Source organism: Sminthopsis crassicaudata, chromosome 3 (assembly GCF_048593235.1).
Source record: "Sminthopsis crassicaudata isolate SCR6 chromosome 3, ASM4859323v1, whole genome shotgun sequence".
In the NCBI taxonomy this organism is placed as follows: domain Eukaryota; kingdom Metazoa; phylum Chordata; class Mammalia; order Dasyuromorphia; family Dasyuridae; genus Sminthopsis; species Sminthopsis crassicaudata.
The window spans coordinates 259,571,027-259,592,796 of record NC_133619.1 but is presented as its reverse complement, the minus strand read 5'-3'; the positions used below and the strand labels follow the sequence as shown (position 1 = coordinate 259,592,796).

The 21,770-nt window shown below is 33.0% G+C and overlaps 1 protein-coding gene across 2 annotated transcripts in view; it reads right to left on the bottom strand.

Annotated features, from left to right (window-relative positions):
* The window catches only part of GABPA (GA binding protein transcription factor subunit alpha), a 55,106-nt gene that overhangs the window by 29,516 nt on the left and 3,820 nt on the right, over positions 1 to 21,770 (bottom strand). For both annotated transcript variants that reach the window (XM_074300578.1, XM_074300579.1), the window contains exons 2-3: positions 16,884 to 16,962; positions 8,806 to 8,950 (exon numbers count right to left, since the gene is read on the bottom strand). In XM_074300578.1, coding sequence (XP_074156679.1) covers positions 8,806 to 8,950; positions 16,884 to 16,960 — 222 coding nt within the window. In that variant the 5' untranslated portion in view covers positions 16,961 to 16,962. The remainder of the gene's footprint in view (positions 1 to 8,805; positions 8,951 to 16,883; positions 16,963 to 21,770) is intronic.

The following is a 21,770-nucleotide window of genomic DNA, read 5'->3' as shown; positions in this document are numbered from 1 at the left end:
ATATACTCAACATTAGATTGTTATTGCATGTGATTCTATTATGAATGCACTACCACGTCCAGTTAGATAATTTTGTTAAATTACTGAATTATGATCTAATTTGGGAGTCTACTATTCATTCATATCTAATGTGGTTTCACCCAATCTTGTTCTTGTGTTTGAATACTGACATTTGATTTACTTCTATGAATGTATTATATCAACAGATATACTAACTAGGGTAGTATTATTATCTTCACTAGCATAACCCAAGCATGAAAATAACTGACCAATTACTTAGTTCTTCCTTTCCATGAAAATTGTTGAATATTCATAAAAGTCCCATATGAGTTTCATTTTACTAGTTCCCAAATATTTAATAAATGTTATTATTTTAAATGGCATACATGATTATTACCTATTAGCAATTTCATTAGTTTTTATGATACATGATAAAGTCAATTACTTTTGTGGACTCATTTTTCTGATAACTATTTGTCACTAATTTTTTCATGGCTGAGATTTTTTTGGATTTTGTAGAAATCAATCATTTTGTCTACAAAACTATAAGCCTCTGCTTTACCATTTCTTACTTTTTTTTTTTTACTTGTCTTATTGCTATAACTAGTATTATTAGAAGTACATAAAGTAATAATAGTGCAAATGAACATTCTTGTTTTACCTCTGCTCTTAGTGGGAAAATTTGTGATGTTTTTAAAAAATTATAAATAATATTTTTTAGGGTCAGATAAACTAATTTAAAAAAACCTTCCTATACCTTATTTTCTTTAAAAACAAGCAAAAAAGGAACAGCTAGATGGTGCAGTGAGTAGAGCCTCAGTTCTGAGTTTAAATCTACTCTCAGACATTTAACACTTACTACTAATTATGTAACCCTAGGGAAGTCACTTAAACCCTTTATTCTATTTTAAAAATATGTACATAAATATTTATTAGCATTAACCTCTATCTAATGAAAATTTTTTCTTCAGTTTTCTTTAAATTCCCCATAAATCTGATATTATGGTGTTTTGTTATTGTTTTGAGGGATGATGGTTTAGAGTCCAGCGTTTTTAATGGATTCATTTAGATCATCTTTTTCTGTTCTGACGATTTAAATATTTCACATATTTCTAGAGGCATTTCATTCAAATTTTCCTTTTGTTAACATGTAAATATATGTAATAGTTTCTGATAATTTATTTTATTTCCTTTTCATTGATTTTGATACCTTTTGCATTTTGGTAGTTTTGATTTTGCATTTTAAAAATCCGAAAGTTAGCTAATATTCTGAACTTTGCTAGTCTTTATTTTTTAAATCAATGTTTGATTGTTTTATGGTTAATATTTGTATTTTTCTAATTAAAAAAAAAAAAGACATGTTCAACCTAATGTCTTTTTCATTAATATAATTGTTAAGGATATATATTTACTTGACAATAGTTTGTGTCCCATAAATTGAAATGTAGATTATTACTGTTTACTTTGAAATTTTTTGTTTATATCTTGATCTATGACTCATTATGGCACAAATAATTCTTAGGATTTTTTTAGATCTGCATATTTTTGTGTTTTCTTCATTCATGACAATTTTATTGGGTAAAGGTGTATAAAAATATATATTTAAAATTTCCCTAATAATGCAAATAATTTCCATGTACATAGCCTAGTATGTATATCCAAAGCTCTCAATATCAGTTTTTCAGTATTTTCTAGCTTTCCTTATTTTTGATTTGATTTGTCAAATTATTACTTTCTATTATTGTCTTACTGGCTTTTTAACATTTCAGGTCATTCTTTTTTTAAAATAGTTACTATGGAATCGATAAATATCTATTTAATACTAAAATTGTTAGTATTTTCAAAAGATAAACTGTCCTTATCTATTAATGCTTATGACTGTGGATTCAACTCAATCCATTATCATGACTGTAATCCTGTTTTGTTAGAATTGGCTGAGACATTGCACTGCAATGCTTTGTAACATTTTATCAATATAGAGAACAATTTAATCTTTTTGCTAGTATCAAATTCCATCTGTCAATGCACTTATGCACAAATAATTTTTGACTTAGATTCCCTTCTAGAACCAAGAGTGCCCATGTCATTCATTCTCTTTCCTTTCCTTATCTGCTTGATCTTCATCTGTGAAACTTAGAGTTGAACTGTATCTCTTATGTAAATCCCTTCCCAGCTCAATATGTTTTTTTTTTTCCAATTCCCTTTCAAATGGAATCTGATGTATTTATTAAAGGAGTTACACTTATTGTGTCCTTGGAGATTCTTCTGCAAAATCAATGTATCTATTACACCGAATATTAAAGAAACAATGACTTTTCTATTCAAAATAAACTATAAATAATGGGTCAATGTTTTTCACCCATTATTGTAAAAGTTGTCTTACTTTGTGTTAAGGCTCAGTTTTGTGACTGATTGGTTTGTTAACAGTACTAGCCATACTTTTGTTTATTTTGTATGAATGCCTAAAATAATCTTATTTGGTTTTCAAAAAAAGTGTTTTTTCTTGAGGAAACATATTCAAAATTCTAATTAAACTCAGTTTTAATCCCAATTCCAGCAAATTTTGTAGTAGACAAAGAGGGGGAGCCTGAAGAAGCACATCAATACACTTCTGGTGGGTTTTTAATTTGATCCTAACATTCTGGAAATTATGCTTTAAAAATGATGGAAATATCCAGATATTTTCCCTCAGAAAGTACATCAAGGGGGTTACATGTTATAACTGGCACATAGTAGGTATTGTTTGAAAACAAAGTACCCGCTAATTGGAGAATGGCCAAATCAAATGCAGTTTGTAAATGTAATGGAATTGCTATACCAAAGGAATTTCCTAATATGACTAATACAGGATAATATGGGAAACCACCAAGGTAATAAGTCACATAAGCTCTCTGGTCCTGAATTTCCTCACCAATAAAATGGGAGTAACAGGCTGGAGAGCTGGACTTGATAAGAGCAAATAGCTTGCATTTTAAAGTCTACCAAGTCCTTATCTCCCAACTTACATGTGAGGGAAATGAAAAATGAGAAAGTAATGACTTGCTTAAGGAGGCAGAATTTGGACTCAGGTTTTCCTGCATCTGTACTCTATACAATGAGCTACCTAGATAATAGATGCCTGGATCTTTATCTTCCGCCATGAAAATATCAAAATTGATAACAATGTGTGATAACAATCCTTTTTAAAAGGGATAGTTCACTTTATAGGATAGTGGAAGATTTTATTTTCATGAATTAATGTGATGCAAAATCAGAAGTTATCAGTTAAAAGTTTTTAAAAAGAAAAGATAACCTTAACTTTGTGGGACAAGTAACTCTGAGCTGAAGCATGACCTCCTTGATTATCACTATCACTTCCCAGCTCTTGTCATTTCATGTCCTGGATTAGAAATGCGACAGGTTTCATTTATGTATTTATTTATTTATTTTTTCCTGAGGCTGGGGTTAAGTTACTTGCCCAGGGACACAGAGCTAGGAAGTGTTAAGTGTCTGAGATCGGATTTGAACTCAGGTCCTCCTGAATTCAAGGCTGGTGCTCTATCCACTGCGCCACCTAGCTGCCCCCAGGTTTTATTTTTTTTAATGTAATAGTTTATCCTAGATGTCTGTATCCTTACTCTCCATCACTGAAATTTCTAGCTTTGACAACAGTATGTCTGGATTAATTTAGGATTTTTTTATTTATGAATTTAGGATTAATTTCTACTAGTGTCCTGTGGATTCTTATCAATTTGCATTCTGGACCTTGTTAGCAATAACTCAAATTTTTGCTTAAATTCCTAAAATATGGTATAGTATAGTATTATATGAGATCAAAACTATTTCCAAAATTGTACTAATAGTCACATTCATTCTCTCACAAGATACACTGGAATTTTCCAGAGGCTACATGACCAGTCTGAAAACATGAAGACTAATAATTTCATTGGCAAAATTTTACTTACGAATGGATTAAACTATAGGCATAGTTGGACTTGTGTTGATTTGCTTGTATTTATCCATTCTCAGCACTAAATCATCACAGATCTTCTAGGCAAATATTTGGCAGCAAATTGGTGGTAAGAAAGGGAGGAAGAAACGAGGGGGATATTTAAGGTGCTGAATAAGTTTTTGAGTCTCATGATTTATCTTGAACAATTATATTTATTTTTATTATGCTGATGGTAGAAAAATAGTAGCCAATAAAACTGTTGGCACCTTTGCCTAAATAAAGGCAGGAGCATCAAGCTGTACTGGAAGTCATTGTACTCTTCACTACCATGCACTTGCAATGGGGGGGGGGGGGAGAAAGGGAGGGAGGGGAAGCCAGTTTCACTTAAGAATGTCCCTAATGAAGCAATAAAAATAGTTAATTTTATTAAAAGTCAACTCTTGAACAAATCTTTTTAATATTTTGTTTGATGAAATGGGAAGTATACAAAATACATTTATTCTGTACATATAAAAACAATGGTGGTCTTCAAGAAAAGCACTTGTGCGACCATTTGAATTAAGAGTTGAACCAGTAACCTTTTTTTCACCATTTTTACTTGGAAAAACATCAAACTATAGTAATTCAGACCTGGCTATCTCAAAAATGAACAAAGTTTAAGCCTTTTACTGCAAGGAAAACATTTATTACCAATTTGTATTTGTTACCAATGACAATATTTGATCTTTTAAGCAAAAATAAGATATTGGAGAATGTATAGCCACCATCATAAGCTTGACATCTTTTTCATATTTAAAGACTTTTCTGGATGGGATAGATACTAATACTCAATATTCAATATAATTTTTTGATCTTATACAATGAAATGTGACAACATTTTGAAGATTTGGTTAACTCAGCAAACCAATATTTTCCAAATGACTAATGTGAAAGATCACAAAATCATGATTGGGAAAAAGATATATTCAAAATGCAAGATAATACAAAAAGTTCATTAATCTGATTTTGGATTCCACATTACAACTAAGTTTAAGAAACTATCAGTTGTTGAGTTTTTGTGTTGAAGAAAATTATGCAAAATTATAGGAAGAGCTATTAAAACATTCCTCATTACTTCAGCGATATAAGGATTTTCTTCATATAACATACCCCAATCTAAACAATTTATCAATGTAGAAAGACTTATCAGAATCCAGATGTTTCCTATAAAGCAAAACTGTAACACAATGCTACTACTTTTCTCACAACTTTAAAAAAAATTTTTTGTAAAACTTATTTTTCATAAAAACATTACATTTTAACATGCTATGAGTTTATTTTAAATTATTAAATATTTAGAATTTTATCAGCTTTAATTTATATCTTGATAAATATTAATAGATAATAAACAAAAGCACACGGGGGTTGTGGAAAAATTATTAAAAGTGCAGATGGAGTGAGAGAAAACAAATAAAGTAAAAAGTACTCTCAGCAGAGAACAAAAAAAAAAAAAAAAAAAAAAACACACCAAAAAACACCAAGAAAAGAAATGCTAAGCAGTTTTGAGAATAATGTATAGCATTTATTACATAGGTTTTCTTGAAAATTTATTGTTTTAGATTGAATTCTCTTTTATGTTCTGCTGTGTATATGAAAATGTTCTTTCTCACTTTGTATTTAAATTTAAAATGAATAAAAAATTTATGGAAAAAAAAAAAAGCATAAAGAAATTCAGAGACCCAAAAATAGGAAAACTGCTGGACCAAAAAATCCCTAGGATCCCTTCCAATTCACAATCTATGGTTCTGCCTCTCTTTACTAATTTTTTTCTTACAATTCAATAATTTTAAGAGTCTCTAGTTCTATATGCTCAAAAAGTTATCAAACTGTGCATACCATTTGATCCAGCAGTATTACTACTGGGCTTATATCCCAAAGAGATCTTAAAGAAGGGAAAAGAACCTGTATGTGCAAAAAATGTTTGAGGCAGCCCTTTTGATAATGGCTAGTAAATGGAAATTGAATGGATGACCATCAATTGGAGAATTCGTGAATAAGTTGTGGTATATGAATGTTATGGAATATTCTTGTTCTGTAAGAAATGACCAGCAGGATGATTTCAGAAAGGCCTGGAGAGACTTACATGAACTGATGCTGAGTGAAATGAGCAGAACCAGGAGATCATTATATACTTCAACAACAATACTATATGATGATCAATTTTGATGGACATGGCTCTCTTCAACGAGATGAACCCAATCAGTTCCATTTGTTCAACGATGAAGAGAACCAGCTACACCCAGCGAAAGAACTCTGGGAAATGACGATGAACTGACAACATAGCACTTCCACTCCCTCTGTTTTTGTCTGCTTGCATTTTTGATTGCCTTCTCAGGTTATTTTTACCTTATGTCTTAAGTCCGATTTTTCTTGTGCAGCAAAATAACTGTATGGATTTGTAAACATGTATTGTATTTAACATATACTTTAATACATTTAACATGTATGGATCTGCCTGCTATCTAGGGGAGGTGGTGGGGGGAAAAAGGGGAAAAGTTGAAAAAAAAGAGTTTTGCAAGGGTCAATGCTGGAAAAACTACTCATGCATATATCTTGTAAATAAACAGCTATAATAAAATTAATAAATAATTAAAAAAAAAAAAAGTCTCTAGTTCTGTTACCATTCACAAAGTTTTCAAATTTTCTTCCAGGTGTTTTGATTTCTAATTTTCTTTTTCTTGTTCTGCCACTTTAATCTTTCAACCAGGACAACCTTCTTTCTTTCTTTTTTGATTGGGCTTGGTATTCAACTTATAGGATTAGAAAATTGGCTTGGGCATTGAAAAGTTAAATGACTTGCCCAGGATCATTGAGAAAGTATATAAGAGGCAAGATTCTAACTCAAATCTTCAGGACTATAAGGTAAGCTCTATCCACTAGGTCCATAATGCTTCTAAATGATTTGAGTCCTGGTCTTAAAAGTCAGGAAAGCCCTGTATCCAAATCCTCTTATAAAAACTTATTAAAACAATGAAATGAACCAAATCAGGTCCATTTGTTCAATAATGAAAAGAACCAGCTATACCCAGAGAAAGAACTATGGAAAATGAGCGTGAACTCACAACATAGCATTTCTACTCCCTCTGTTTTTGTCTTGCATTTTTGATTTCCTTCTCAGGTTATTTTTACTTTATTTCTAAGTCTGATTTTTCTTGTGCAGCAAAATAACTATATGGATATGTACATATACTTTAAAATATTACAAAAATTTTTTCCCCTAAGAGCTCATTTGTTTTAGTTATTCTATATAATGACTAATTTGTTTTAGTCATTCTATATAATGACTAATTATGTAGTTTGTTTGTTTGTTTTTTAAATTAGGGGATTTTCAAAGCATATTGGAATAGCCTGTATGTCAAGGCAAATCACATTGCCATGAAAGGATCATTAGTCAAGGTACTTTATCTTTAAAATTTCATAATATAAATTTTAAGCTTTTTAAGATTACTTATTTTCCAACTTTTAAACATAAAAGCAAGACTATCTCTTTTAGATTTGCATGTAATAACTACATACTAATAAAAAAGAGAACAATTTATAATTATATTCATATATCTGAAGGACTTAGTTTAATGTCCCTTCTATCAAACCAAGAGCTTGACTTATTTGAATTTTTTTTAAAATGCCTACTCTTGCCTTAGGATCTACAGAGATAGGAGAGTTATCAAAGGAAAAAGTTAAATAATGTGGGAAGAATAAAAGGATCAAAGTCCTCAAAAAACACAATGAACCAAAAGGAATTTTTTTTCATTTAATCTATTTTTTTTTTTTTTTTGTTATGTTAGGCACATTATAGTCTTAAGAGTGGCTTTAGGTTCTGAAGGTTTAAATGACTTATCTGGGATCAGAAAGTATGTGTCAAAGTAAGAACTTGAACTAAAGTCTTTTTAACTTTCAAGACAACTCTCTTTCCATTACACATCTTTTTCATAAAGGATAAGTTCCCAAATAATTCAGGAAACTATGTGATAGGGTGAGACCTAGTCTGAGAATGACAGTGATTAATTCTAGCTACCATGTTTAAAGGACCTTAAGAATCATCATTTAGCTAACTTTAATCCTACCTAGACTATAGTTTTCAAAGGATACTAATATTTTTCTTACTGAAAATAATGACATGACTTTGAAAGAATGTCAAAGATAATTTGTTATACTTTTATTATAAGTGAAATCTATAAAAAGAAATTCCAAATAATAAGGAAATTGGGGTGCTTAGAGATTAAATGATTTGCCCATAGTCAACAAAGCTACTTGCCTATTGGCAGTACCTACTGCCTATTGGTAGTAATCCTAGATAGATTAGATCTAAGTCTTGTTTCTTCTAATCCAATCCACTTTTAAGAAAAGAAGCATTTTTTGGATTTGATAATTTGAATTTGATAATTATGTTTCCATAAACAAAGAACAGAAAGAAGACTGTTTATAAAACTGTGAATCTAACAGACATAGCATTTTTCAAAAGTAAATATTAAATTAAATGGTAGTATCAATACTATATCTGTGTTCCCTTCTAAATTTCACTTTGTTCTTGTATTTTTTTTTCAGAATGGCTTTCAGATAAGTTATATGGTCTCTACATTAAAAAAGAAAAAAAAAATTGGTGGGAAATTGGAAGTCATTTGTTAAGGAAAGATTTTAAATGTAGTAATAGCTGCTAATAATGTCTTTAACAGTATTTGATCTATATTAACTAAATAATTCGATTATATTCAGAGACCAAAAAAAAAAACAAAAACACTAAAAAGACCACATTTTTTTTCATCACAAATAAAGAACAAAGTTCTAGGTAAAATTGAATTGTTGACAAACATAACTCCATATATTTTTTATTTTACCTGAATATCTTGCAGGCAAATTTCATGTGCATCCAATGAACACTGAAGTCTCCGTTCCAGTAGTTTCTTAAGATTCCCTATTGGTTCATTGATGTCTATGGCCTGACTCACACATTCTGCAGGAGTGTAGGTCTGCTCTACAATGCTAAATATCAAAAGATACAAAGGTTGACAGTTGAATTTTTGGTTGAGAAAATAACTTTTAAAGAAATGTTAACATGCTGACATAACTCAAAAAATGTATAGGATATATTTTAAAAATATTCCCAATTACTAATATAAATATCTGTGCTCATACAGCTAGGAAGTGTTTGGTGTCTAAGGCCAGATTTGAACTTAGGTCCTCCTGACTTCAAGACTGGTGCTCTATCCACTGCACCAACTAGCTGCCCCATCATCAATTATTATTAATAGGAAAGTTTGCTAATTGACTTCAATTTCTTTTCTCAATTCTTGCTGTTACTTTTCTGCCTTAAAACTTTAATGACTTCTCTTGTGGCTATCAAAATTCTCAACAATTTGCCTTTAAACTCTGAACCACTTCCCTATTTCATAACATATCCCTTCCCATCTTCTATGTAGTTGGCAAACTTCATCACTATTTCTCCAATCCTATTCTGCCCTGTAGTCTCCCCTACACTGGCCACAATTTCATCGTTTAGAAAATAGAGATTAGGAGATTATTTCCAAGGTCTCTCTTAACTCCACTTTTATTTTCTACAAATACAATTGTTGACATTAAATTAACTCAAGGTCCATAACACTTATTACAACCCCCAATGAAGCCCCTTTTTCGGAATCCCATCCCCAGAAAAAAATGATCTTTGTTCAAATGTTCTTAGAGTGCTTTGGACTTCTCTTCCAGTTTCACATTTCATGTGAAAACTCATTCAAAAAAGTACTTGAAAATCTTGTAGTGCTTCAGGAAAAAAATCACAATACCCATTAACTAAAATTGTACTTTAAGTTAGACAAAGTAACAATAGATTTATGACTTGTTAGATAAGTTTTTATTTTAGATGGCTACATAAAAGGTTCACAATATAGTCAATGATAAAAAAAAAAATCTAATGGTCACATCTACTTTAATTGAATTTCTCAAACTAAAATTTTTTAATTTATCTAATTAAAAATTCACATGGTAAATGTCCAGACTCATACGTACCTTCCACTGTAAATCCCCATCTTTTATTCATTGGAAAATTATTTTTTGAGCATCTGTTTTTCACTGAATACTCTGCTAGGTGTCCTAGGTTTTTTTTTTCTCCCTGAGGCAATTGGAGTTAAATGACTTTAACATCAGGGTCACATAGCTAGGAAGTATTAAGTGTTTGAGGGCCTCCAGGTCCTCCAGACTTCAGGGCTGGTGCTCTATCCATCATGCCACCTAGCTACCCCTTTTCCTAGGAAAATTTTATAAATTTTATAAATATTTTATAATATTCTATAAATGATTCATAGTCTCCCAAAATAAAGGGGAACCTTCTAACCAGTTTCTCTCTGAGATGAAGCAAAACATAAATGTTAGTAGTTGTTCTTAATACACTACTAGACGCTAGGATTTGTGTCAGCATCATACCGGTAATCTTTATTGTAAAAAATCATAGATTTTCTTTGTTTGTTTTCAATCTTCTTTTTTCATGGCCTTAGCTTCTGATACAGGTTAACTGGGTGGCACAGTTGATAGAGTGTCTGACCTGAAGTCCAGAACACTTCCCAAGTTCAAACCTGGCTTCAGACATTTACTAGCTGTGAGATTCTGGGCAAGTCACTTAACTCTTCTACCTCAGCTTCTTCATATGTAAAATGAGTTAGAGGAGAAAATGGCAAATCATTCCAATAACTCCAAATGGGGTAAAAAAAGAGTGGGACATAACTGAAAAATGACTTAACATCAGCTACCTTTTAATATAAAACATTAATCAATATACTATGTTCCCTGACTCTAGTAGCCAACAGAGCCATTTTCTTATTTTGCTCATATTTTCTATGCCGAGATATGGCTATTTTCCTTTAGTATTTAATCTCTGTGGTGATGTGTCTCCTTTCCATTCTGCACCAAAAATATTGCCTTTTCCCTACATCTCCCAAACTAAATACTGTGGTATATCTGAAAAAGTACTGGATGTGGTACCACTCAATAAATATTTATTAAGTACCTCCTAAGTGCCACATACTATGTTAGACACAGAAATATTTGGGGGATATAAATATAAAAAGAAAAATCGTCTCTGTCTTCAAGGAACTTAAACATTCAACTGGAGAAGACAATGTAGAAAAAGGAGGCTGAAAAGAGGGAAGGTAGTGGCTTATGAGTATGATAATCCCCCCCCCCCTTTCTGTTTTCTTTTGGGAGTTGTCTCAAGGGGGTTGCTCTCTTTCTGTCTAACCTCATTAAGATAGCCATTTATAGAGGCAGTTAGATGGTGCAATGAATAGAGAACTGGCCTTGAAAGTAGGAAGACCTGAGTTCAAATCCAGCCTCAACACTTAGCCACTCAACATCAAAACTACTCAACAATTCTCTGTAATCTGGCTTCCAATCTGATCATTCAACTGAAACTGTTCTCTCCAATGTTACAATAAACTCTGAAGTACCACATCTAAATGTCTTTTCTACCCCAACCTCAACTTTTCTTCAGCTTTTTACACTGTTAATCATCTTCTCCTCTTGAATACTCTTCTCCTCTCTTGGTTTTCATGACACTGATTTCCTCCAGTTCTCCTATGTGTCCAATGCTTCCTTCTCAATATCCTTTGCTGGTGCTTTATCAATGTTCCCATTAAGTTCTGTCCTGCGACCTCTTTTTTTGTTTGCTCAATACCATCTCAGTTACTTGCTCTAATTGCTAATTTCTAGGATTCCTATGCATATATACCATGGTGTGTCCTTCATTTTCAAAGAGAATCTAAGACACCCATGGTGATATCTTGACCCATATATAAATTGGATTTAATTGAGATAGAGTTGTACAAAGTCATTAGCCTCACTCTTTTCCCCAAAGTCATCAAAGTCCAATGACAGCACAAAAGTGAAGATGACTGGCAATGGCCTAGGATACAGTGCATTTGGTATCTTCAATGCCTGAACAAATTCTTTTTTGTTTTTTAATTAATTTTATAATTATAATTTTTTTTGACAATATGCATGGGTAATTTTTTTTTTAACAACATTATCCCTTGTATTCACTTTTCCAAATTTTCTACTCCCTCCCCTAGATGACAGGCAATCCCATACATGTTAAATGTGTTACAGTATATCCTAGATACAATATCTGTGTGTAAAATCAAATTTCTTGTTGCACTGTAAGAATTGGATTCCAAAGGTATAAGTAACCTAGGGAGAAAGACAGTAGTGCAGACATTTTATAATCAATTCCCAGTGTTCCTTCTCTGAGTGTAGCTGTTTCTGGCCTGACCAAATTCTAATCATTCCACAGCACCTGCTTCAGCCATTTTCATGGCCTTTGGGTCAAACTGTTCTCATTTATTCAGGGAAGTCTTCAAATACTTGGGTAGACAGTCCTGTCAGCTACCCATAACCTGTTTTAGGTATATATCCCACACTCTCACCTGATCTCAAATTGAATATCACCAAATGCCTCTTGTATATTTCAAAATCAATGCTCCACAGACATCTGAAACTTAACATGTGTAAAACAGAACTCAATACCCTCACCTTCCCACTGCAACCCTCCTCCTTTCTGAACTATTATTACTAAGACAGCACCATCCTTCCAGTAGCTCAAGTTTGAGACCTCAAGTTTGATTCTTGATTCCTTAAACCCTCATATTCAACCCATTGTCAAATCTTGTCTTAATGATCTCTCATATATGTCTCTTACTCTTACTCGGACATACCCATCACCTTTTTTTAAGGCTCTCGCTTAACTCTCACCTGGATTATTATAATATTCTTCTATCTGGTGTCTCTCCTCATTCTGATCTATCCTTCATTCAAGCTGTCAGTCATTTTTTTTGAAAGCATAGCTCTATGTTCCCATCTTGCTCAATGAACTTTGCTGACTCTCTATGTCTTCTAGGATCCAAAATAAACTTCTCTAGCTCGCATTTATAGCTCTTCATAACCTGGACTTTCCTTTCCAGTCTTTTTATAGTTTATTCCTCTCTATGTACCCTCCAACACAGCTACACAAGTCTATTTGCAATTCCTCAAATACAAACTCATCTCTTATTGTCATGCCTTTACCCTGGCTATATACTATGCATGAAAGGTTCTGTCTCCTCACCTCTGTCTCTTGGTAATCCTAATTTTCTTTAATATTCAGGTTAATTAGTACTTTCTGTAAGACTTGTCTATTCCTTTCAGTTGCTAATGTCTTCCGTTCTATGACTGTTTTCCATCTATTCTGTAAATGTTTTCTATATCTCTAGTTATTTACATAATGTCCCTACCATCAGATTATGTTCCATGAGGGTGGGGACTATTTTTGCTTTTCTTTCTATCTTCAGAGCTAAGCACAAAGCCTGCCACATAGTATATATTTTTAAAAAGCTTGTTGAATGACTGAAAGACAATTGGAGAATGTATTAATTTTTAGTATTACTATATGCCTGAGGATGTTGATGAGATTTGTATCCTCAGACATGAACAGGCTAAGTAGGGACCAAGAAGGTCTAAGTGCTTCATTTCAGAGGGTTCTATTTATCGTGTGCTTGTATCCTCTGCTGTTTCTTCAAGTTTAACTCTGTGGTGATTCTTTGAAACATGGGCTATTGATATGGATTTCATCAAGTGGCTGGGAGCCTGAAGGTATAAGGATTAGACCAATTAGAAAGAACTCTGCTGATACTTATTCTGATAGTTCAGTTAGCATTCATCATTGACTACTTCTTTCCTTGGCTGGATAGAATAATGCTACAAACAGACTATTTTCTTATGACTATCTTTATCATTTTCTCCTCCCCCCCCCAGGGGTTAAGTAACTTGCCCAGGGTCACACAGCTAGGAGGTATTAAGTGTCTGAGACCAAAATTGAACTTGGGTCCTCTTGAATTCAAGGCTGGTGCTCTATCCACTGCACCACCTAGCTGACCCCTATCATTTTCTTTTATCAAAGCACCTATTTTACCTTTTAATATGCTGTTCCCATTAATCTCATGTTTACCTTCCTCCTAGAAAAGTTTGGGCAAATCATTTCTCTGAGAACTAAAAGAAGACCTTCAGAGCTATTTTATTTTGAGGTTGGGGTTAAGTGACTTGCCCAGGGTCACACAGCTAGGAAGTGTTAAGTGTCTGAGACCAGATTTGAACTTGGGTCCTCCTGAATTCAGGGCTGGTGGCGAAGTGGATAGAGCCATCAGGGCTTAACATTGGAAGAAAGGATAGTAGACTGACTTCAGGAGAGGCTAATTTTTCTGCCTCATCAAGGGACTGGGTATTGAGAATTTCAAGATCATTATATTCTGAATTGACAAAGAACATAATTCAATGGGTAAATGTCTTAAAAGGAAGGTACTTAATGTTTACTGATTTACAGCCAGGAGACCAATAGCAGTATTAGAAGAGAAAGCATATCTTAGGCCATAGGGTAAATAGAAACCCTTAGCTTCTGCTTTAAGATTTTATATTCTGGAGCTGTCTGAATAAAGATATATCTTGAGTCCTCATGACTAGTTTTTTTGTTCCTGGATGCTGTCATTGTGCTGCCATTTTTGATTGGCCAACAGTTTCAGTGTAATTTTCTCAAGGTTATGACTTGATTATGCCACAATTATTCTGACTTTGAGAGGGTAACTGCATTTTTTGGTTTTGATCATGTCTTTTCTTTTGCTGGGAGTATGTCTAAGCTCTCTTCCCCTTAAGATTTTTATCTGTAAGTAATATGGCTAAGGTCCTGGCATGAATACAAAAATAAGACTAATAGCAAATGGGTGGGATATCTCAGGTGTTATTTATTTTGCTTAGGTTCTGATCCCCTGAGGGAGTTTATTAAGCTATAAAGCATTAATGATTTTTAGTGCATTTGTAGTCATGGATAACTACAGTGGAGATAAGCTTTCTTGGAATTAACATAGTTAACAAATGTTTGTAGAAATATTAGTTGTTAATGCCTTCCCCTCTCAGATTGCATTTCATCTACTTTGTAAATATCCCGTATATTCCTAGTTATTTATTTATTGCTACTCCATTAGAATGTAAGGCCAATGAGGTCAGGGATAGGCTTTAACTTTCTCTTTATTTGAAGAGCTTGTCTGCCATCTAGTTAGTACTTAATAAAAGCTTGTTGATTGAAAGATAATTGGCAAACCACTGATTTATTCAATTCATCCACTATTAATAATTAGTACTACAGGGTGGGGGATGTTGATGAGATTTGTATTTTAAAATGGATAACAACTCATCAAAATGATCAAGCTACTTATGTCCATGACCCAATTGTATCCCTTTTAGAAAGAATATGGAAAATTGCACCTGTGTATAGCCTTTGCTTATATTCAGAAAAAAAAAAAAATTCCTCTCAATTACATCTAAAAACCATTTCTTAAAACTTTTGAGTTCCAAATTCTCTCCTTCCTTAATATGAAGCAAAAAAAAATTATAATTATTATTATTATTTGCTGAATGATTCAATCTTTCTATATTGCAAATTTATGGGCCAGTTTGAACCTGGCAGCTACTCTGGAACAGAAAATTTCAGAATCAGAAAGGCCCTTAGAAATCAAGTCCAGCCGTGTCAACTCAAATAGAAATAGAGGCCAATAAATCATATATAAGGATGTCTGAAGGACAAATATGACATATTTTAAAATTCATTATATTTTATTGCATTTTTGATCATTTTCCTTAAATATTTCCCAATTACATTTTCATATGATTTAAGCCACATTAGGCAGTGTTATGAGTTGCAAGCAGTCCGTAAGCTACATGTTTTTGACATGACCTAATTTGGTCTAGCCCCAAGACTGCACAGGAAGAAACCAAGGACCATAAGTTGATAAAAGTTAATCAGCAGTGGAGCAGCTAGGTGTTGAAGTGGATAGAGCACCAGCCTTGAGTTCAAATCTGACATCAGACAGTTACTAAGTCCTAGCTGTATAACCCTGGGCAAGTCACTTAATCCCAATTGCCTCAGCAAATGGTTAAACAGCAAGGAAGTGATAAACCGAAGTGAGAATTTCAACTTCTAGTTTTGGTGAATTGTGAGGTAGAATCTTAATATGCTGTTTTATCTAAATCCAGAGCTTGAAAATCTGTTGTAGATCTATGAATTCAGCCCCAAATTTAAGAGTAAGAAAAAATAAGTCACATTAAAAAATCTTTCAGGTTGTCAAATATAATTTCAACTTGTTCTTGCCTAGAAATAGACAACAGGGTATAAAAAAAAGAAGAGGCTGCAGACCAAAGTTTCAAGCTGAATGATTGCATGTTCACATTTTACTATCAAATACTTACTAATTTAAAATATACAACTTAGATTTTGTTATTTTAAAAAAACCCCACCTTAGGTTATGTAGTTCACAAGAAAGCCTAGAAGTAACTCCTGCTCAGCAGGCTTGCCAGATTTTATAAATACATTTTGCAAGCAGATCTATTAAAATCTTTCTGAACAAAGGAGTCATCAGATCTGAGAAAAGGGGAAAGGCAACATATGATCATATATAACTAATACAACTAGTAATTCTTAAACACTAAGGTGTCTTATTTATATTTCTGCTTCTTTAGTTTATGATCAATTTTTTTCCCCTTCCTTTACAAAATATTTCATTTATACAAGGAAGCTGGGTGAGGAATTTTCTTCTACAAATGCAAGCCAATTCCTCTATAACTTACAATCTTAGAGAAAATTGTCCAGAGAACTGAGAGGTTAAATAATATGATTAAGGTCACAAAATCTGAACTGAGAGGTTAAATAATATGATTAAGGTCACAAAATCTGAACTATTCAGAGGCAAAATGAGTATTCCTGGATACAAGATCAATTCTGTTTTACACAATAGCACACTACCTGTTGAGTCAAGAGAAAAACCAATAGTCGATAAAAACTGGTTTGAATTCAGTGAGGAACATTAAATAAATAATGTAAAAAATTAGTGAACATTAATACAATCTGTACCTTTCTTCTGTGCATTCTTGTTTCTCTGTTCCATCAATTTCAATTTCTATCAGCTCTTCTGCTTCTCTTTTAGTCATGGCTGGGGAAAAAAAAAAAAGAAACCAGTCCTGCAATATTCAAAATTTTAAAGTCTAAATCTAAGCACAACAGAACTGCTGATACAGACTGAAAATATAAATGCATTTTCTACAATAATGTTTCTGAGGCTTAGCCTAGCTACATTCGTGATGTAATATGCAGTGATGGAAAGAATATCCACATCCATTCCATCCATTCAATTTTTTTAAAGTTATAATAACTTAATTTTATATTTATCTTATATAGTCTACAGAATATCTTCCTTAGGTACAAAAGTATAGATCTGATTCTTATTCAGTCACATTATGACTGAATACACAAGGAACGTTTAAATGCAGCATTTTTGAGTTGATTTATTTCTAAGTGGTGTATATAACTCCCCCAAATAAAACTTAATTCAATACTTCCAAGATCTGTGTGGATTGTAAACCTATGTGTATATGTGCTTCCCACTCTTCCCCTTCCCCTAGATATTTTGCTTTCTGATGATCTAAGAAAAAAAAAAAAAAACAAAAAAAAATTTTTTTTATTTGCTTATAATTTAGACTTTTTTTTTCCTTAGGTAATGGGATTAAGTGACTTGCCCAGAGTCACACAACTAGGGAAGTGTTAAGTGTCTGAGGCCGGATTTGAACTCGGGTCCTTCTGACTTGAGGGATGTTGCTCTATCTACTTAGCCACCTAGCTGCCCCATTTGCTTACAATTTGGATGCCATCAAAATCCTGACTCTAAAGTAATGCTTTCTATATATGCAAAGTCTATGGAAGTAGTAAACTATGATTATATTTTTGCCTATCCTATTTTCTCTGTCCACTGATTACAGAAAATGTTTCTGGGAAGCATCTGACTGGCACTGTATCTTATTATTAAGGGGATCCAGATTGTAGGGTAGCTTATAATTCATGAAGAGAACTTAAATCAAGGGAAATAACATTTGGCAATACTAAGGAAGAAGGCACTTTTCAAATTCCACAATATTTTCTGAAGCAAAAAACGAGGACAGTACCCAATATTATCTCTGAATGAAAAATCTTAAAAAGTATGTATGGACTTTGAGAAGATGATGCTTTAAGAGATTTAAAATGAACTCAGCTGGATACAAATATTTTGATTCAATTTCTATGCTTCTTTCCAAATAACTTCACTTACAAGAACTATATTCTGGCTCAAGGACTTAGTTGGCATGAGCCTCATAAAAACTACTGTACTTTTAAAACGTCTATAATATCTTAAGTTTCAATACCTGAGATTAAGTCTCAGTTCTGCTGCTAATTCCCTGGATGACCTGGCAGTAGTTATTAACCTTTTGGAGCTTTAGTATATCTTCATATACAGAGGGAAGGTACTAGAATTGATGATCTCTGAGGTCAATTCATTTTGGAGAGGTTTTTTTCCCCTCAAATAAAAAATAATTTAATAACATCAAATATTAATAGTGCTGAGGTTATTGCCTGAGTGAAGGGCTTGATTGGTGATTTTTTTGATGGAGTTGGTGTTTTTTTTAATGAAGAAGATAATAGCATGTCTGTCTCTAGTCCTTACCAGATTAATCAGGGGGCTGCTAAACATGGTAAGTATTGGGATCTGAGAATATAATAATTATTGATTCACAGGAAAGTAGTAGTAAGGGAAAGATATAGAATCTTTATTTTTAGGATATGGAGGAGGGGAAGAAAGGAACAAGCATTTATTAAGGACATACTACATGGCGGGCACTGGGTTAAGCACTTTACAGATGGTATCTGTAAAGTATTATCATATCTCATTATAAGTCAAATAGCTTAATTTAGTTGACTCTATTAATATGTGGTAAAAAATGAAGCAAAGACTTATTAATTCTTTAAGGTGAGTTAACATCCCCATTAATTTAGAAATAAAGATTATAATGCTTGTCACATTTTCTCCCAGGCCTTGGGCCTAAGAAGTTTAGTAGCTCACATAACTTCATTAGAAATTTAAGGTACATATTCACCTCCTAGATACAGAGACCCAGAAGTAGCCTTCTAAAGTTTTAAATCAGGTAGTAGAATCTCTTTATCGATTGCTCTAATATATTGAGGTCTCGGGGCAGCTAGGTGGTGCAGTGGGTTAAAGCACCAGCCTTAAATTCAGGAGGACCAGAGTTCAAATCAAATCTAATCTTCAGACACTTAACACTTCCTAGCTGTGTGACCCTGGGCAAGTCACTTAACCCTAGCCTCAGAAAAGGGGGGAAAAAATTGTGTGTATATGTGTGTGTGTGTGTGTGTGTGTGTGTGTGTGTGTGTGTGTGTGTGTGTGTGTGTGTGTGTGTGTGTGTGTGTCTTCCTTTGGTGATAATAATAGTAAACATTTCTATAGCAATTACTGTGTTCCAGATATTGTTCTAAATGATTTACAATCATTTTTTCATTTCATATGAGAAATTCCTTGTGACAGCCAATAACAGAAAAAAGTGAAAAACAGAGGGAGATAAACAAATTTACAAAAAGTTTGGCCAGAAACCTCAAAAAATCCCCAACAGAAGACTTTTTAAACTTTTAAGGATGGAAATAGGAAAAAATAAAAATAAAAAATAGAAGACATATAAAATTGTTTTTACAGTTTTTATTCTCTAATGTTAGTGGAGCCATAACATTTGGACTCTTAAATATAGTGCCAGTCCTTGATATATAGCAAAAGAAAATTAGAGGGGTAAAACTAAGACTTGAAGAGTAGAGGTATATCACAGAAGAGTTTTTACTGGAGAAAAGAATTTTGAGGATGCTGAGAACTGATTTTCAATGTATCTGAAAGAAGGATAATTACTTAAACTTGTGGAAGAAATAGTGTAGCTCACTTTCTCATTTCTACAAAATCTTAATAAAAATAATTGATATGTAAACCAAGTCCATACTTGAAAGTATAAAAAGAGAACAAATTTTAGAAAATAATATTCTATGAAACTAGTCAAAACTGATAGAAAGATATAAGATCCTAGTGTGCTTATTTATTGTTAAAGCATTTGATCAAAGATAAAGTGGAAAATGTTGCTTAAATAAAATGAAAATTTCCATGCACAAATCCAGGTTAATTAAGATTAGAAAGGAAATCGTAGTGTGTGTGTGTGTGTGTGTGTGTGTGTGTGTGTGTGTAAATCCTTGCAAGTTTCTCTTATATAAATCTCATTTCTTTCTTTCTTTTTGTTGGTTTACTTTCTTCATTTAAAGTTTCTTACTTTCATGAAAATTTGCTTCCCACTTCCCAAGTTCTCACTGAGGAAACAAGATACATTCCCATCACAAATACGTTTAGTCAAGCAAAGCAAGTTTCAGAAGTGGGCATATCCAAAAAAATATTTTTCAGTCTGCATTCTTACTTCATCACCTATCAGGAGATTTCATTACAAGTACTCTGGAACTATGATTGGTCATTGGTGATTAGAGTTCCTAAGTCTTTCAAAATTATTTGAATTTACAAACTCTTATAAAAATTGTTTTGATACTGTTCATTTTATTCTGAATCCATTTATATGTAAATCTTTCAGAATTTCTCTAAAATCATCCCTTTTCATTATTTCCTATAGCACAATGGTATTCTATCACATTCATATACCATAATTTGTTCCCTCATTTCTTTAACTGATGTATATTCCAGTTTCCGATTCTTTACCATTATAAAAGAGCTAATACAAATATTTTCCAGTGAATCCTTTTCCTTTGATCTATTTGGGGTACAGAAATAATAGTGATATTGTTGGGTCAAAAGCATGCATGTATAATTTTTGGACATAGTTCCCAATTGATTTCTAGAATGACAAAGGTCTCATTTCCAAAGAACTAATTTGAATTTATAAGAACAAAATCACTTGTCAACTGACAAATGGCCAAAGCAAGAAATTTAAGCCATATGGGGGAAAAAATGCTCCAAATGACTAATAACTAGAGAAATACAAATTAAATTGATAAATGTTGAAGGGACTGGGAGAAAAAGGCCACAGTGATATTCTGCTAGTGAAATGGTAATTACAGTCACTCTGGGATATCCCAACAGTTACAAAATTGTGTCCCTTTGACTCAGTGATGCCATTACTAGACTTTCATCTCAAAGAGGGCAGAGTGTGTATTTAGGGAAGACTAGTACCTCTGCTGTGAGGGATGCTTTCCATCTTTGGTGTCTACCTAATCTACCTTACTCTTACCTGTAGCTACAACAAGCTGTAGCATGCAGTGTCCACACCCTAGTAAAATGTTTTGGCAGACAGGCTATACCAGACTGAGGATAATGATGAGTTAGGGGGTTGTCCACTGCAAGTATGTGAAGATTTTCCCAGCAAATGGGGATTTTTTTTTTTCACCAAGGAAAGTCTTCCCATACTTGGGGTAAACTTTACCCTTACTCACCAATGTGTCTGAAGTCTGATGGTTACCCTCTACTTGGTTTAGCAGTCTGCTGAGTTTGTTTGCTGAGTTTATTTTTTTTCTCTCACTATGGTTGGCTGCTGGACATGCTATAACTTCCTGAAGCCAAAGGCCATGAAGGCAGCTAAAGCAGGTGTTGTAAAGTACTTAAGAGTCTAGTTAGACAGTAAATTTAGAAAGTGTTAAACCCCCTTCCCAAATAAAGCCTGAATCACAATAAATGTAACTGGAAAATGTGTTTTTTTGTTTGTTTGTTTGTTTGTTTTCCCCTGAGGTTGGGGTTAAGTGACTTGCCCAGGGTCACACAGCTAGGAAGTGTTAAGTGTCTGAGACCACATTTGAACTTGGGTCCTCCTGAATTCAGGGCTGGTGCTCTATCCACTGTACCACCTAGCTGCCCCCTGGAAAATGTTTTAACAAAATAAAAAT